The following is an 18,334-nucleotide window of genomic DNA, read 5'->3' as shown; positions in this document are numbered from 1 at the left end:
TCTGTTCTCTATGTCTGTGAGTCAGTTTCTGTTTCATAGGTAAGTTCATTTGAGTCATATTTTAGAATCCACATATAAGTAATATTCCATTGTATAAATGTGGCACTTCTTTATCCATTCATTTGTCTATGGACATTTAGGTGGCTTCCATGTCTTGGCTATTGTAAACCATGCTGCTGTGAACATTGGGATGCATCTATATTTTTGGAGTATGGTCTTCTCCAGATATATGCCCAGGAGTGGGATTATATGGTCGCTCTACTTTTAGTTATTCTTTTTATCCTGTTCATTACCCAGGAAGCATCCCAGAGGAAGTGATTACTTTCGTCAACCAACTGAAGTCAGTAACATCTTTGTTAAGGTGTGTAAATCAGGAGAGATGATGGGAGTGGAGCCAATAGAAATTTTAGTCTATTTTTGAGAAGGCTGCTCTCATGGTCTGCAGTCCTAGGTGCTTGTGGGTGACAGGAAGCATGGAAAGTCAGCTGAATAACTTGACCATTAGCACAATTCTGCAATAAAACTACACCATTGTTAGGTTATAAATGTTCCCCAAACCTGAAAACAGTGTACAGCTTCTTTTCAAGGACTATAATAACGTGACTTCAGTGAGCTGATCTGCTTCAGCATCATGACCTAAAAAGGTGTCAACACTGGTGGTGTCAAAGTCTGATGTGGCCTGTCTGCCAGGACTGGGGGAGGGGCGATGCTCTAAGCCAGTAGGCAGTCTCACCAGGAGATAGGTGGATCTACCTTTGGCAGGAGTCCCAAGCCTAGCAGGTGGGGGGAATCTCTGAATCTGAGCTATGCTGGGGCCTGACCTACAATAGTGACTATGTCATGTTCGGTACAATGACACATCCAAGTGGTAATGGTGGGAATCTGAGTGATCCAGACTCATTCATCCCCAGGAGTCCTATCACTGTCCTTGGAGAGCAGATCCTTAGTGTAGGCATTTACACGAACATCAACACTTGTGATTCATTTCCACAGTCAGGACCCCAAATAAAGGAGCCTTTAGCCTGTGGGTGTATAGTTTTTGAAGGACGTAGGACATTAGTATAACCCAAGAATAAGCAAAAATAGAGTAGGACCCTGGGTTTCAGCTCAGCCAATCTGTCAGCAAACCAGGCCCAGACAAGTTAGAGGTCTCTGTGCACCAAGGGCTCCACTGAGCCAGTAGCTTTGGGGAGAATAATGATGCCCCCCAATTCTACAGCTGCTGCCTTTTCCTATGAAGCTGAGATGCTGCAGGGTTAGGCTACTGCATTCTTAAACAAACCATTTCCACTTACTGAGTGAGGCTGTGGGAGCTTCCCACCTTGTTAATCATTGAGACTGAGTCAAGCTGTCCCCAGATGGAAGAGCAGGCCGGAGAGACCAGCACAGTCCTTCTGGTCAGGCATTTGGTTTTGACCAAAGCCTCAGAGCAGCCAGTTAGGCTAGATGGTGGCGGGATGGTGGGGGCAGAAGGAGGTTTTCATCGCTGTGAGGGAGGTGACAGGTCTAAACCCCCAGAGGGACCTCTGGTGAAGGCTGATTCCCTCTGCAAGGGGCTCTAGTCACCAAAATGATCGGACCAGAGTCCCGCAGCCTGATGACTTCAGCTCCTCGGGTCGTGGGCACTTGTTTGGTCAGGAGCATCTCCTCAGACACCAGGAATCAAGAAAGCAGGAAAACAGATAGGTCACTTCCAAGTGGACACTCAGAGCTGTAACAACAGTAGTGGATTAGCCCAAAAGGTCCCAAACATGCTGCTTCCCTTGTCCAGTATGTACATGTGTGTGCTAAATCGCTGTCGTGTCCAACTCTTTGCGACCCTAAGGGCTGTAGCCCATCAGGCTCCTCTGGCCATGGGATTCTCCAGGCAAGAACAATGGAGTGGGTTGCCAGGCCCTCCTCCAGGGGATCTTCCCGACCCAGGGATCAAACCTATGTCTCCCATATCTCCTGCATTGGCAAGTGGATTCTTTACCACTAGCGCCACCTAGCCTAAATCCCATTAATGTAATTCACATGCCCCATGTCACCAGGGAATGAGCTAGGACGTGACTTGTAAACATAAGTCATAACATTTCAGTTCCCTCCTCCCTTCCCACTCCTCCTACCCAATATTCAGGTGAGTGCTCATGACCTGTGATCCCATCCCAGGGCAGAGAGACCTTGACCTCATCCCTGTCTTTCTCCTTAAAGCCGCTGAGGCCTGAGTAGGAGAGGTCAGGGAATGCAGGGTTGGGGGCAGGTGGGAGATGGCTCCCACCGGCTAAGTGAGGAGCCTTCACATTTAATTTGGAGGCAGCTCATGGTTCGGCAAAGTGAAGGTCCAGTGTTGGGGCCCAACACCCTGGAGCAGAAGCTGGGGTCCTTGGGCTCACACCATCCATCTCAGCCTGGGGACCGTGGGGTCGGCAGCCTTTGCAACACTGAATTCCAGCTGGGGGTGTGGAACTCACTCACTCCAGCTGATGAGAGCTCCACTTGCAAGGCAGCAACTTCTTTTTAAGGAGATTACTTTAATCTGGGGCATGTGTTGCCCTGTTTTCAAGAAAATATCCTTAAATTCTTTCCCAGCTGACAAGTGAGGCCTAGGGTGTCTTCCAGGGTGTGGGTGTCCCTTCCATCACTTGTCGGTGTCAGTCTCTCCAGTCACATTAATCAGCACTTTAACCCAATTGAGGGCCCAAAAGGTTCAAATACACGACCAAGCCTACATGAGTTTTCTGGGGCTGCTGCTGAAACAAGTATCCAGGTGCTTAACAGCAGAAATTTACTGTCTCCCAGCCCAGGAGATGAGAAGTCCAAGACCAAGGTGTCAGCAGCTTGGTTCCTGCTGACAGCTGTGAGAACTACCTGTTCGGTGCCTCTCACATAGCCTCTGGTGATTCTGGCAATAATTTGTATTCTTTGACTTGTAAAAGCATCACTTCGATCTCTGCTTTCATACTCATATGGGTTCTCCTAGTGTCTCTGTGTCCAGATTTCTCCTTTCTCTAAGAACACCAGTCATGTTGGATTAGGGGTCTAGTCTATCTGCCCCATGTGACCTCATCACAACGAATTACACACCTACTCTGACCCTATTCCCAAATAGGGACCAGGGACTTCAACATATGGATTTTGGGGGGACACAGTTCACCCCACAGCAATGCCTTCTCGGTGGTTTCCATGCGAGTTTGTGTGGTTTCCATGAGATTTCTCAGGGCAATCTCCCTCAAAGAACCAAGCTCACTTATGGCAGCCAGGACTACTGAAAAATTTCATCGATCCCTGACTGTCATTTCTGCAAAGATCTGAGGTTCGCGTGAAAGTCTGTCAGGAGAGCTAAGCCTAAGAGTTCCCAGGAGTTGCATTCTTCCCTAACAGGCACGATGCTTCCAACGTAGCACATGCACCTCACAAGTGAACTAGCCAGTGTTTCAGTGATTCATCTGGTTTCAGCTCACAGGGCATATGGATGGTCTTCCTTTGTATTAAGTGTGAACGTCCACTTCCGCGAATGTGGTCTGAAGAGTCTGGAACCTTGCTCCAGTCCAGGACTGTTCTTAGTACTGGTTATGGTGACAATGTGGATTTGAGCTGGCAGCCTGACTGGGGAGAAAGTTCTCACCCAGAGGAGTGTTGCAACAACCAAGTCACTCTTGAGACAACTGAACTGGAACCTCCTGTCTGGTACTTGACATGAAACTCCCCATGAGCCTTCCTCACTAGCTGACAAAACAGACAAACACTTACCACTCTGTGGGACATACATCTTGGTCACCATCATTGCTCCCACATCCCATGGACTCTCCCTTCAAGTCCCATTGATCAGCCCACAAGACCCTCACCTACCCTCTTCCAGGAAGCCACACTTTCCATCAGCTTCCCATCCTCACTGCCAAACTGTCAAGACTACAAAGAGTGAGATTTTACTCTACTTGTGAGTTAACAGGTTAAATTGTCACGGTTTCATGAATTCTGGAAGAAGACACACACATTCTCTGGGTCAGGGACAGAAGACTTCGTGGCTCACAGTGATGCCAGCAGACAAAGAGAATCAGAGTGTCTTGTACTGGCTTCCTGCCCCCAACCCCATTTCCACAAGACAATGTGATCTCTGCATACAGTGGTTTCAGTTATAGGACAGAAACCCCCAGCTTAGGAACACAAACGTTTTATAATGGGTAGTAACTGTGCCTGCCTTTTGCTCTGCAGGAAGGCATTATTGCTATTTTCTAAGGGCGCTTGTGCAAACATCCTTGAAAAGATCATGTAGAACGAAGGCAGTCAGTCCTCCTATTTCTCTACAAAATGCAAAAGAGTGATGGAAAAACATCTAGCAGCATGCGACCAGGACAAACTGACCCAGAGCTGGTGCTACTAACCATTACATTGCACTCGGATAAGCTGAGCACAGTTCTAGTCTTAAATTTAAGGTTTTTCTCTTTTAAAAAAAGATTTTATTTGTGATTTGAAAAACTTGAATATGAGTTTTGTCAGAAATAGGAGTTTTACATACCTAAAGAAATATATTTCAGTCATACTAGTAGTATGGGGGTTTCCTCTGTCTGAAACGGCAAGACCCACAAGAAAACAAAATATTCAATGTTGTTTTTGCTTAAGTCAACAGTTCATTTTCTTTTTAAACAGAACTCATTTAACATTTTAAGATTTTTATTTAACACTTGTATTACAATATTTATGTGGCAGCAATATTTAACAAGCTTCTGAGACACAGGATAAATTTCTGATAGATTTTGCAACTCTGCCAGAAGTAGAACTCAAAATAAATGTGTTATTTAAAACAACTGTTAAAGTAATAATAAAAGAAGTGTTGTTAATATTAAGGAGGTTTTCAGTGCAAGGCTCAGTGGCTCTCCTATTTCACATAGAGGAACAATGAAAAGAAATACTTAAACCAGAAAAAAATTACTAGATACTTAGAGCAATGCACAGTTACCAAAAGCTTGAGAAAATACACTGAGAGATATGTTTAATATTTGCTAAAAAGAAAACTTTAGTTGCTCATATGTGAAGCCCCATGAATCATTCCACAGAACCAGGAGTGAAAGAACTTACTCCCTTTGTGCTTCAAAAATCAACTGGTCATATCTAAGCCAAAATTCACAGACTTCTGGTTCTTCATTCTCCTTTCATTCCAAATAGGACTTGCTATTTTCTCCCTTCTAGATAACAAGTTCTTGGTTTGAGGGTCTCTGCTACCCCACTGGGGTGGCCCAGGAGTAGATTCCAAGGAATCCCCAAACCTCTGGAAATTCATGTCAGTCTTGGGGTATAAGAGCATGCCCACATACTTGGGAGGGTGATGGTCTTATCTGTTATCTTTTATCCAGTTCTCAAAGTGATTTGTGACTCAATCAAAGTGGAGGCCCACCAGCCTGTTGTAACAGTTTCCAGAGTAAAATATAAAGACAATTCACTAGGGTAAGTGAAGAAAATACTATAATTTCTACTTATTTTCATGCTCTCTTAAAGATAAGCTTCTTACTATATTGTAATATATCAGATTGAGAACAGCATATTATATTAATCATAAATATTAATAATACATATATGATAACATGTATTTTTATGGATTCATAATATATTGTCAGTTTACTAAAAATTTTATTAATACTAATGGTGTGCAGAATCCAAAAGGTTGGAGAACGCTGCTTGAAATTAGTGATTATCAAGCTGTGTCATAGGATTCTGCAGGGCATCTTTAACTTACATGTGGGAGGAGGTAAAGGAACAGAACATTCTCAAATACTAATATATTTTTATCCACTTCAATTTTCTAAGATACCATTTATTTGAGGAAGCAGGCAGCTCACTGTGATTGAACAACTTCACTGGCCACCAGTGCTGCCAAAGGCACAGAATTTCTTGAGCCTCGTCTCTGTGACTTCCCAAAAGCCCTCAGCTTTACCTTCTTCTTGGGTATGTAATGTGTTGGAGTGTCCAACTTCTACAACAGCATCTTTGTTTTGCTTTGCTTTGTTTTAGTTTCCCCCGAGACTACCTCATTGCTCTTGCTTCAGTACAGATGGGTTTGGCAACATTTCAGACTAAACAAACATCTTAGCTAACAGTTTAAGATTTGGGCATTATGCAAAGTCCTTTTCTGCCAAGTGATTTTCTTCTCAATCTATAAGGTTTAGTTGCAATTTAATGTTTTGACATGAAATACTTGGAAAAACTGAAAGGCAGCAGACCTTTATTGCAAATCTTCTACCAAAATTTCTGAGATTCAGTCCTAGACCTGCAACTTATATGTCATCCCAATTTCTACCCCATCTTCCTGACACTAAATTTATTATGATGAAAAAGAATTTGCATTGATAATAAAAGAAGCCTGGCTTTTAGGATACCATTTTTTTTATCTTTTGGTTAGGTTTTTTTTTAATTCGGAATCTATGCATTTATGAAACCTATTTTTTTTTGCAGGCACTGAATGCAGGAAGAATATAATAGTTTTAGAGGTAAAAGTGTGTGGATTGTGTGAGCTGGTCAAAACAGATGCATGTGTGACAGGTCAAGGGCAAAGCTGCTTCAGGAGAAATATAGGTGGCACTAAAGTGTAGAATGTTCCAAGAGTGCACGTCACCAAGTCAGTGCACATCACCAACACCACAAAAGAAGCATTTAAAGGGAGCCACACTTCGCCTACAATCTGGAACCAAACACGCAAAGAGCAGAAGGAAACTGAAGGCAACCGGACTGCAAAGGGCTAATCACTTCCAGAAGCTCCCCGCCTCTCACACTGGGAGGGATCCTCCCCCTCAGGAGAGAACAGTTTTCCCAGGATTGGAGCCGAATTCCAACAGAGACTGTACACTGCGACACTATAAAGTCTGCTGAATAAAGCAAGCTGTCCCTGCTTTTAGCCTGTGTTTAGACCCAGGGGATTGCACTTCCCTAGCATCTCTGTGGCAGTCTCTGCAGGTTTGGTTTTGCAGATGATAAGTCCTTCTTGACAGGTTTGCAAGGCCTCTGGCCAGATTCCCCCCATCCACCGCCCTCCCCCTTCACGTGTGCTACATCTGTCATCCTTTACTCTGCAAACCCTCCTTTACCTAACTGTCCCCGAGGGAAATGCACCCAGGCCCACAATCAGGCACAGACAAGCTCCTTGTTTCATGGTTCAGGGAAGGGCAGTGCCCTATGATGCCACCCCGACAAATACCCATGAGAGAGTCCTTTCCTCTGAGGAATAATGACTTATCCAGGTAAAACCCATGCACTTATAGCCAGGATAATCCACTAACCCATTCTCTTTGGGACGACTACCTGTCACTTTAGCAGAGATGTGAGCATGTCTTTCCAGCATTACACAGCCTAGACAGCATTCGGGCTTTGCTCTAGTGCTCTCAGGGTGGGATGGGGGCGTGCGTGCCCCCCAGTCACTCCTCCCTTCACTCCCCCTTACCTTGCCCAGCAGCCTGCTGTGTCCACAACTGCTCCTCACCTCACCATAGCTGCCCTGGAAGGTCTGGCCAAGTCACGGATGGGTAATTTGGAGAAAAGGTTAGTAGTAAAAACAAACAAACAAACAAGCTACTGTAGCAACCATTCCTTCTTTCCCACCAAAGGGTGTGAAGGACAAGTGAGAGTGACATGCAATTTCCAGGCCGGGCATCCCAGCTTTGTGTTCATACTTATGGTCCTGCATCATTTTCTTCTGAGATACAGATGGATGCTCATTTAGTCATCTGCGCAGGTAAATTCCATCCTCATCCATGCTGCTCATGGCACGCTTGCACAGACTCACATCTCAGCATCACATGCCTTCCTTTTGCGCTTGAAGTGGTTTGAAAACTGTTGGGGACAGAGGCAGAAGCCAATGGTCTGCTTGTTTTGCTTCTTTCTTTCCTTTATAAGCCCTTTTGAACAAAGGGCTCCATGGACATGAATAATAACTAATAATAACAATGATTAACAATCATAGTCACTCTGACAAATGGACTTTCTGTCCTTTTTCTCCTCCCCCAACCACTGCTCATTCCAGGCACCTGAGGATGCAGAGTGCACCCTGCACCCCAAGCCTCTGTGTCCGTGTGCACACGTGCACTTGCCTGGCAGTCCTTCCCCTTGGCCTGATGAGCTACTTCCTCGAAGACTAAGACCCTTCTGCAGGCACTGAGTCTCCTCCTTTGGGTTCCATGGCATTTTGTGATTATTTTTCTTATGTGCACCTTCCAATTTTCTTTCTTGATAAAAGAGGCCTTACTTGGAATTCCAAAAACAGCATTATATGTCTCTGGCACATAGTAGTCATTCAGTAAAAGATGAACAAATACATGAAATGAGTTTCTTCAGTGCTAGGTTCAAAAACTTTGTGTTTTCTTACGAAGTCCAGATGGAAGTAGAAAGAGAAGGGAAAATGGGAACAGATCTTTGAACTCTGTATTTCACTTTGCAGATATCTCTGGGAGACTTCAAGGGAACTCTATGCTCACTTGAGAACGATATGTGACAAGCAAATTTATTCTGTGTACTGGACACAAAATTATGGGACAAGAAGTCATGGAAACAACAGAACAGAAGAACAGCTCATGGAATTCTCAGGAGGAATAGGCATCTGGGGACTCAAATTGTATTATAGAACAGTTGACTTGGCGGTAAGATTCGGCCCTCAACCCTGTCAGAGACCCTCTGTGTCCACTCTTTATCCATTCTCAACTCCACGCCAGTCTCAAGCCTCTGTCTTGGTCCTTCACTTTCCTTGTGAACTTACCCTCAAGCTCTGTCCCTAGGCACCTTCAGTGATCCGGACTTGAATGTGTCTCTGACAAGTACATCCTCTAGAATTGATAAGGCAGAGATGAGAAAGGGATTCCTCCAAGTTTTTAGCATCCAAGTTGCAGATTTTGAGTGCATTCCATCACAGAAATGTTGTGTGTCCATCTGGCTACGTAGCATCCCACAGTTAAGGAGCCTTTGCACACTGGGCTAGGTAATCCATAACAGGTGACTGAATATTTTCAAGAAAACACATTTTAGTAACTTTTTCTTTGGATAAAATATCAAACTTATGGAAAGATTGCAGGAATAGTACAAGGAATTCCCATGTAGCTTTGACTCAGATTGCTTACATTTCCCTCAGATTGTTTTCAACAGAGTCTGGTCAACAGAACATGCTGGTCATAGCAAATACCATCGTCCAACAACACAAGAGACAACTCTACACTAGACATCACCAGATGGTCAATACTGAAATCAGATTGAGTATATTCTTTGCAGCCAAAGATGGAGAAGCTCTATAACAGTCAGCAAAGACAACAAAGACCTTGGGCTGACTGTGGCTCAGATCATGAGCTCCATATTGCAAAATTCAATCTTAAACTGAAGAAAGTAGGGAAAACCACTAAGACATTCAGGTATGACCTAAATCAAATCCTTTATGATGATACAGTGGAGGTGATGAATAGATTTAAGAGATTAGACCTGGTAGACAGAGTGCCAAAAGAACTGTGGATGGAAGTTCATAACGTTGTAGAGGAGGCAGTGACCAAAATCATCCCAAAGAAAAGGAAATGCAAGTAGACAAAGTGGTTGTCTGAGGATTCTTTACAAAAATAGCTGAGGAAACAAGAGAAGCAAATAGCAAGGGAGAAAGGGAAAGATATACCCAACTGAATGCAGAGTTTCAGAGAATAGCAAGGAGAGATAAGAAGGCCTATCTAAATGAACAATGCAAAGAAATAGAGGAAAACAATAGAGTAGGAAAGACTAGAGATCTCTTCAAGAAAATTAGAGATATCAAGGAAACATTTCATGCAAGGATGGGCACAATAAAAGACAGAAACAGTAAGGACCTAACAGAAGCATAAGAGATTAAGAAGATGAGGCAAAAATACACAGGAAAACTATTAAAAAAAAAAAAAAAGATCATCTTAATGACTCAGATAACCATGATGGTGTGGTCACTCACCCAGTGTCAGACATCGTGGACTGTGAAGTCAAGTGGGACTTAGGAAGTAATAGTATGAACAAAGCTGGTAGAGGTGATGGAATTCCAGCTGAACGATTTCAAATCCTAAAAGATGATGCTGTGAAAATGCTGTGCTCAATATGTCAGTAAATTTGGAAAACTCAGCAGTAGCCACAGGACTGGAAAAGGTCAGTTCTCATTTCCAATCCCAAAGAAAGGCAATGCCAAAGAATGTTCAAAGCTATGATGCTGAAGCTGAAACTGAAGCTCCAATACTTTGGCCACCTGATACAATAAGCCAACTCATTGGAAAAGACCCTAATGCTGGGAAAGTCTGAAGGCGAAAGGAGAAGAGGGCAGCAGAGGATGAGATGATGGGAGAGCATCACTGACTCAATCAACATGAATTTGAGCAAATTCCAGGAGATAGTGGAGGACAGAGGAACGTGGCATGTTGCAGTCCATGGGGCTGTAAAGAGTTGGACATGACTTAGCGACTGAACAACAGATTGTTTATATTTTCCTTCACTGGTTCTGTGTGTGTACATGTGTTTATACACACAGAGAGAGAATATTTTTTGAATTCCAATTAACTTACAACTTTTGGAAAGTAAATTATTAGCAAATTTGTGTCTGCTTAAACAAGTGATAACACATTTTATGCTTTTTAATTTTCCTTAATTTCTAATATTTTCCTTGTAATAAGGGCTCAGTTCCAGAAAGAAAAATATATTTAAGTCTTGATTTTACTTTTAAATTCTTTTATTAACTTCATATGCTTGTAAGATTATAACTATATTTTTCCAAGGCCTGTGGTAGTCCCCAGTAATAGGATTGGCATTTAATGAGCCACATCAGTGCTTCAAGACACAGGATCATTATTGAGTAAATAATAATTATTGTAATATATATAATAATACACAGGGATGCTAAGAGACCTATCAGAAATTACTGGTATTCCTGAGGTCACCATGGACTAGCCTGGGGACCAATGGAGATAATTTTTAAATTTTTAAGCTGAATTACTTCTCAGATCCACAAATAAGAGTTTGCTGTATCTATAGCTCTGCTAATAGTGACCTAAACACTTTTATGTTCCTCTTTCTCTAGCTTTGAAGCTGTATTCATTTAAAAATCAGATCTTATCTCCAACCAAACTCTATGTTATTTAGTTCAGCAGAGATCTTAGACTAACATCACTAAAAATAAAAGTTTATGTTCCAGAAAAATGTTTTGAAAGTTCCAGAATAAAATCACAGCATCATTTTCTTCATCAACATTAACATTCCCTTTAAAAATATCATTGAGTTATTTCACTAGAATAAAATATTCACAGATGTGTACTTAAGACAAAAGCTTGATTCTGAGGACATATATACACACCAAAGTGCTCAACACAAATACTTAAAAGTAAGCTATCAGCAAAAAGAACAAGTCTTATTTCCGACTTCTGAACTTAGATTTTCCTCATGCAACTTTCTGTGGCTCAGCCTGGCAATGGAGGGTGTCTGCTGAAATAGGTCAAAATTACTTCGGTGTGTGTAAGTACTTTGCTTCTGACTTTATGGCTCGCTCCCTGAATGCTGCCTTTACTCCATGTTGCTTCAATTAAAGTAAATCATAATGATATTATTGCATTTTAATATAGGCCATAACCCTCTTTTACCCTGAAGATGACACAAAAATGAATTAATAGAAATGAAATTGCTATTATGAATTAAAATAGCCTTTACCATGTATAGACTTTTACAAATGTCAAAAAAGGAAATACTTATTTTTATGACATATTATGTTGTAGAGAATATTTTTATAAAATCATCTTGATATTTACAGGAGAACTACTTTAGATTCATATTGCATCTAACCCATAATGGCTTATTTTCTTTAAGAAAAGGAAAAAGAAAAAAGTGCAACAGGAAAAAAAAAAAACTCAGTCTATCTTATTATATATGCTAACTGTTAAATGAGGAAATGTAACAAAATGTACAGTTGAAAGGTTCAAAGAGCTTATGGTATCAAGACTATTGTTTCTATTCAACAAGCATTTTTAAGGCAACCAACACTACCACAAGCACTTTGATAACCAGGGCATTCGGCCAGGGCAGGATACGCAGACAGCTCACCAGGTGGTACAGGTCACTACATTACCTGATTTATATACAAGGTGCTGAGTTTTGAGTACAGGTAATAAGTATATTACATCCCCTCAAAGTCACTTTTTGAGGTTTCTTTGTTTTTCACTGAAAAACTGAATATTGAAGTGAATACATTTTTGTCATGTTAAGTGGAAGGAAAAGTAGATGGTGACGTGGCTCCTGAAATGTTAATACTGCTCCTCAGCTCACCACCATGCCAGTGTGCTCTCAGAGGGTCCACTCACGTTCCAAGGAGTCAAACCCCAAAGGCTAACAATCAGGTGTGTGTTTGGTTAATCTATTCCTGATGCTTTGCCTAAAAAATTGGCATTGGCTTCCTCAACATCTTTTTTCTGGAACCATGGCTTTGAAGTTGTTCCTTGTTGATACGCTTCCAGAAAATGACAGATCCCAGGAATGTCACTAGGAAAGTTTGGTGGAAGTTCTTCCCTTGATCGAGGTGTAAACACAAAACCAGGACAGTCCTTGAGTAATCTGGAAAGATTAAAAGGCAGATATTGATCATAAAACAACATTGACATAACTGTCTAGTCAAGAAAAGGCAACACAACTAAGGGAACATTCCTGAGAATGTTGATAAACCCACCATCTTCAGTGTGATTGACAGAAAAATCCTAATGATGTTTACAAACACATTGTTCTTCACAGAAGAACAATGAAGAATCAATTCACAATAACAGAAAGTTCCACCAAATAATGGATTTCACTCATATTAGGAAAAATAACTATAAAATATTTTTGTAAAGATATCATCCATAATCTATACAATAGTGCAATTCATAGTAGTGGAAAAAACCCAAATGATACAAAGTCTAATAATATAAGACAATAATAATATAGAACTGAAGGAGTTGAAAGATATAAGACACTATACCCATTCATTTTGTAAATATTACTGAGAAATAATCATGGGCAAGAACTTTTGAAAGAAAAGTTCTACATAATATATACACACACATATATATGTGAAAGTGAAAGTCACTCAGTCGTGTCCACCTCTTTGTGATCCCATGAACTATACAGTCCATGGAATTTTCTAAGCCAGAATACTGGAGCAGGTAGCTGTTCCCTTCTCCAGGGGACCTTCCCAACCCACGAATCGAACCACGATCTCCTGCACTGCAGGCAGATTCTTTACCAGCTTAGCTACCAGAGAAGCCATATATATATATATACACACAGACAGACAGACACATATAATGTGAGAATGGGGCTTTCTCAGTGACTCAGTGGTAAAGAATCTGCCTGCAATGCAGGAGATGCAGGTTCAGTCCTTGGACTGGGAAGATCCCTTGGAGGAGGGCATGGCAACCCACTCCAGTATTCCTGCCAGGAAAATCCCATGGAGAGAGGAGCCTGGTGGGCCACGGTCCACAGAGTCACAAAGAGTCAGGCACAACCAAAGCAACTGAGTGCACACACAAAATGGGGAAATAACTTTGGGATCTCTTTGGATAAAGTTTTTATGAATTCTAGGTTAGTAGGACTAAAGTGAGGTTTAGTTGTATATATGTATACTGTACTTACTATCTGATATTTGCAATATGTTTTCTTCTTAAATTCTTAAGAATTAAATTTCCTCTTAAATTCAGATGTTCTACCAGCTTTTATTATTTGCTTCATTGGTCCATGAGTATAAACTCATTTTAAATTCTAATCACACTGATTAAGTTACTGGCTCCTCTTCCCATTTGCTTCCCGAGGTCTCTGTCAAATGCAAACTTAATAAGCATCTCTCTGATCTATTATTCAGGCCATGGATGAGAACAAGCTCTAAACCAGCTTCTACAGAAAATTACTCATATTGTCCCTTCCACTCCCCTGCAATGGGACATCTAAATGATGTGATGATATTGTGCTAAAGTTCAGAACTGTGATGTTCTATATGTACTGAGGAAACTGCTATATAGACATAAGGTCTCAAGGATTACAGACCTCAGACAGAATACACAAGAGTGCTCAATTAACTAATTTTATAAGCACATCAATAAATATTTAGTCTGCAAAAGAATAAAACAAGTGAAATGATGTTTTAGTCATGGATTTGTAAATATTTCAAGTACCTATTATTTATAAGGCATCAGATCAGATCAGATCAGTCGCTCAGTCGTGTCCGACTCTTTGCGACCCCATGAATCGCAGCACGCCAGGCCTCCCTGTCCATCACCAACTCCCGGAGTTCACTCAGACTCACGTCCATCAAGTCAGTGATGCCATCCAGCCATCTCATCCTCTGTCGTCCCCTTCTCCTCTTGCCCCCAATCCCTCCCAGCATCAGAGTCCTTTCCAATGAGTCAACTCTTCGCATGAGGTGGCCAAAGTACGGGAGTTTCAGCTTTAGCATCATTCCTTCCAAAGAAATCCCAGGGCTGATCTCCTTCAGAATGGACTGGTTGGATCTCCTTGCAGTCCAAGGGACTCTCAAGAGTCTTCTCCAACACCACAGTTCAAAAGCATCAATTCTTCGGCGCTCAGCCTTCTTCACAGTCCAACTCTCACATCCATACATGACCACAGGAAAAACCATAGCCAAGGCATAGTAGTTGGTAATATATAGTGAAAAATTACAGAATTCCATAGTATTGAAAGTGTAAGCTTCAAAGTGTGGTAGATCTAAGTTTGAATAACAGCAAAGATGTCAGATTTCTAGCCTTTAAAAGGAAACTATAATACACAGGGCTTCCCTCATGGCTCAAATAGTAAAGAATTTGCCTGCAATGCAGGAGACCTGGGTTCGATCCCTGGGTTGAGAAGATCCCCTGGAGATGGAACCCCATCTCTAGCTTCCTTTCTTCCATACTTTGGAGAAGGGCATGGCAACCCACTCCAGTATTCTTGCCTGGATAATTCTATGGACAGAGGAGCCTGGCAGGCTACCATCCATGGGGTCGCAAAGAGTCAAACACGACTGAGCGACTAACACTTTCACTTTCATAATAATACAGGTCTCTTAGGACAGTTATGAAGATTAAATAAATTGTTTAAATAAGATTCATTAATCATCAATTGGATGTCACACAACACCTGCCATATTGGTAACAATAAGTTTGATAATATCAGGCATTGGGAAATAGAAACCTTCAGACACAATGGAACACAGATGGGTTTGGACAGCTGAGTGATGCTGAGTAAAGCTGAAACTGAGTAATGAAGTTCACGATCTGGGAATGTCATTCATAGGTATGTTATCTAGAGACATGTATATAAGTATATTTATCAAATCAGTTTGCATAATAATGAAAAACTGGCTATCCTGAAATTAACCATGGACAGAAGACAGAGTGGCTTACTTATATCCTAGAATACATATTACATCATAGGCACATCTGGCGACATGTTAGATTTATCTCTGACCTGCCTGGGAGAACCAACTGTTAAATACTCAGGAATCTGCAAGCCAATTAAACCATGGATAGGCTGAAACCAGCCACAGTGTAGTGTTTACACTTTAGAAATGGTAAATGCTAGAAGTCAGGGAGTATCTACTTCACTCCCCAAGCTGGTTGACCAGCTTACCACTGCATTTGGAATACTTTAACTAAATGAACTAGATTTATATGAACTGGATTTACATTTTATCAAGAAAAAAATCTCAAAAACAAAATATTGAATGGATTCAAGGCAAGCTGCAAAAGAATATGGACAGGTTGAGTGGGAGTCTATTTTTCTCTGGTTTTATTTTTGTATCTGGTGCATTTAGAAGTGGCTTTAAAGCAAATCATTAGAATGTATTAAGAGCTTTTCTTAAGATCACACAGCTGGTAAGCCCTGTACTGGGGACCCATAAGACATGTCTTCTGACTACAAATCCCATGCTTTTTAAAGAAACTTACAGATAAACACAGTGTCATGGAATTAGAAATGTTCATTAAATCTTTTTTAAAATCCAAATTTATAGGAAAAACAGGTTGGAAATATAAAACCATTTAGATGAAAGCTTGAGGAAAGAAAGATCCGAGATTAGCAGCAACAGTCCCAGGGTGGATGTTCACACACGGAAGGCGGTTTTCTTACTCCCCCGGACTGGACACCATGTCCTCCAAGCGGCTGCATCAACTCTCCTAATTCTGTCATCTGTCCTTTACGCTCCTTGTTCCCTCACAGAATCCAAGTCCTGCTTCTGTGTCACCTCAGGAGTTCCTAGGTCAACCTTCCCACCCACAGGGGTGGCTCCATTATGCTCCATTATGCCCCAGTTTTGTCTTTAATGATCTTGGGATCATCACACACCCTTCTCCTCAATCCACTGATCCAAAACTCAAACGATACCAAACCTAGTCTCTGTGAGTTCTCTGCAGTTCAGTAAAAACAAATAAAAATGCAGAAAATTGTCCCCGAGAATAAAACTCCTCATGACATTTAAAAGAAAGGAATGTATAACTGCTATTACATTGCTACTTTCTAAATTACTGATTAGAATTTGGAAACAGAAGTTTGAAGGTAGTGGATATTTTTGGGTGTGGGGATGTAGTCTGTGTCCTAAATGTACAGGTTTCATAAATATATCAAGGAAGGTAAGCTTCCTAATATTATTTTGTTGAGAAATACCATTCCAGGATTTAACGTTCTATCATTAAAGCTCTGCAAAGAAACAATCACCTTTTATATCTGCATGAATTCTCATAAAATCTACCCTTGTCCTGAACTTAACCATTTCAGGCACAGGGATGAGCTGAGATGACCACGTGAGGGTGTATCCAGGGCAGGTGAGGAATGTGTCCCTGAAGAGATGACATCTGACTTAAGGTCAGATCACAAGAAGGAGGAAAACAGGAGATGACCCAGGAGATAAAGGGAAAGCAGATTCAGGAATCAGTTTAGCAAGTCTGATGAATAAAAACGAGGCTGGGGTTGCAGGAGATCCATGAAATAAGGAGAAAGTGGAAGAAAATGAGGTGGTAAGAGCTGATGTGACTATGACCAGAGACACCACTTGAGTCTGTGGTTACAAGTCTGATTTTATTCTGGTTGCAGTGGAGGCCACCGGAGGGCTTGTAGGGCAGGGATGACAGATCTGCTTATGGTTTAGGAAGAGAACTTGGCTCTCGTGTGGAGGATGAGCCAAGGAGGAGGCACATGAGATACAAGAGTGAGGGTGATGCTGGGCTGGGCTGGTGGCATTGGAGGAGGTGAGAAGGCTATGTGCAGGACACACGTGTGGAGGCTGGGGTGGTGGCACGATGGGGAGAAGGGAGAGATCACTCTGAGGTCCCTGAGGTAGACACTGCTGCTCTTTAAAGAGACTGATGGAGTTTCGCTGGGTGGGAAGTAGATTTTATCCACGTGGGGGTGGGGAATTGGAAATCAGTTGTTCTAACATGATCACATTAGCCATCTAATAGGTCAATTAGTCACCCAAGTAGAAATACAGGACAGAATTATATGAATCTACTGAATCTATATGATCAGTAGAGAATCATGGGTCAGGCTAGAGATAAAAGTGGTAAATCATAACATTTCAGAAACATGAGAACACAGACATGGCTCTGGGCAGGACAATTTTCCAAAGTTTAGTGGTTTTGAGACAGCCTGCGACCTGGGGATCCTTTGCTGCAATGCTTGCACCTGGACAAACTTCCCCTCCAGCAACAAAATACAAAGAAACTGTGGGAGTCAAAATAACTATGTGCATATGCAGCTGCAGCAAATTTTGGACCAAAAAATACAAAAAGACCAAAAACCCAACTGCCACTTCTGAGGAGCAAAAGCAGGGGATTGGAAGCAAAAGTAGGGTACTGCACATGCCCCCTGCACTCAACACCACCAGAGGGATGGGGAATCCACCTAAGCCACCCCTTCAGCCAGACCCCTGGACACACCCTACCCTCACCCCATAAAAGCAACTAGCTTATCCTCCACTCCAGGAGCAAGCAAGGGAAACTTGTTACTTGTTCTCATTCCCTCCTGTTGCAGCTGCTGCTGCTGCTGCTAAGTCGATTCAGTCGTGTCCGACTCTGTGCGACCCCAGAGGTGGCAGCCCACCAGGCTCCCCCGTCCCTGGGATTCTCCAGGCAAGAACACTGGAGTGGGTTGCCATTTCCTTCTCCAATGCACGAAAGTGAAAAGCGAAAGTGAAGTCGCTCAGTCGTGTCCGACTCTTCTCGACCCCATGGACTGCAGCCCACCAGGCTCCTCCGTCCATGGGATTTTCCAGGCAGCAGGGGCCCCAGTAAAGCCTTGCCTAAATTTTCTATCTGGCCTCTAGTCAGTTTCTACTGATTAAGGATTGCAATAACCTGGTGGGGAACGGTTTTGTGGAGAC

The 18,334-nt window shown here is 42.1% G+C and overlaps 1 protein-coding gene across 9 annotated transcripts in view; it reads right to left on the bottom strand.

Annotated features, from left to right (window-relative positions):
- Positions 1 to 4,471: 4,471 nt before the first annotated feature.
- The window catches only part of GUCY1A1 (guanylate cyclase 1 soluble subunit alpha 1), a 72,601-nt gene continuing 58,738 nt past the window's right edge, over positions 4,472 to 18,334 (bottom strand). For all 9 annotated transcript variants that reach the window (XM_070386414.1, XM_070386409.1, XM_070386413.1 and 6 more), the window contains one exon: positions 4,472 to 12,546. In XM_070386414.1, coding sequence (XP_070242515.1) covers positions 12,345 to 12,546 — 202 coding nt within the window. In that variant the 3' untranslated portion in view covers positions 4,472 to 12,344. The remainder of the gene's footprint in view (positions 12,547 to 18,334) is intronic.

This window comes from Bos mutus, chromosome 17, assembly GCF_027580195.1.
Source record: "Bos mutus isolate GX-2022 chromosome 17, NWIPB_WYAK_1.1, whole genome shotgun sequence".
In the NCBI taxonomy this organism is placed as follows: Eukaryota; Metazoa; Chordata; class Mammalia; order Artiodactyla; family Bovidae; genus Bos; species Bos mutus.
Note: the sequence above shows the minus strand (reverse complement) of the source record. Positions and strands in the feature narration are given on the sequence as shown.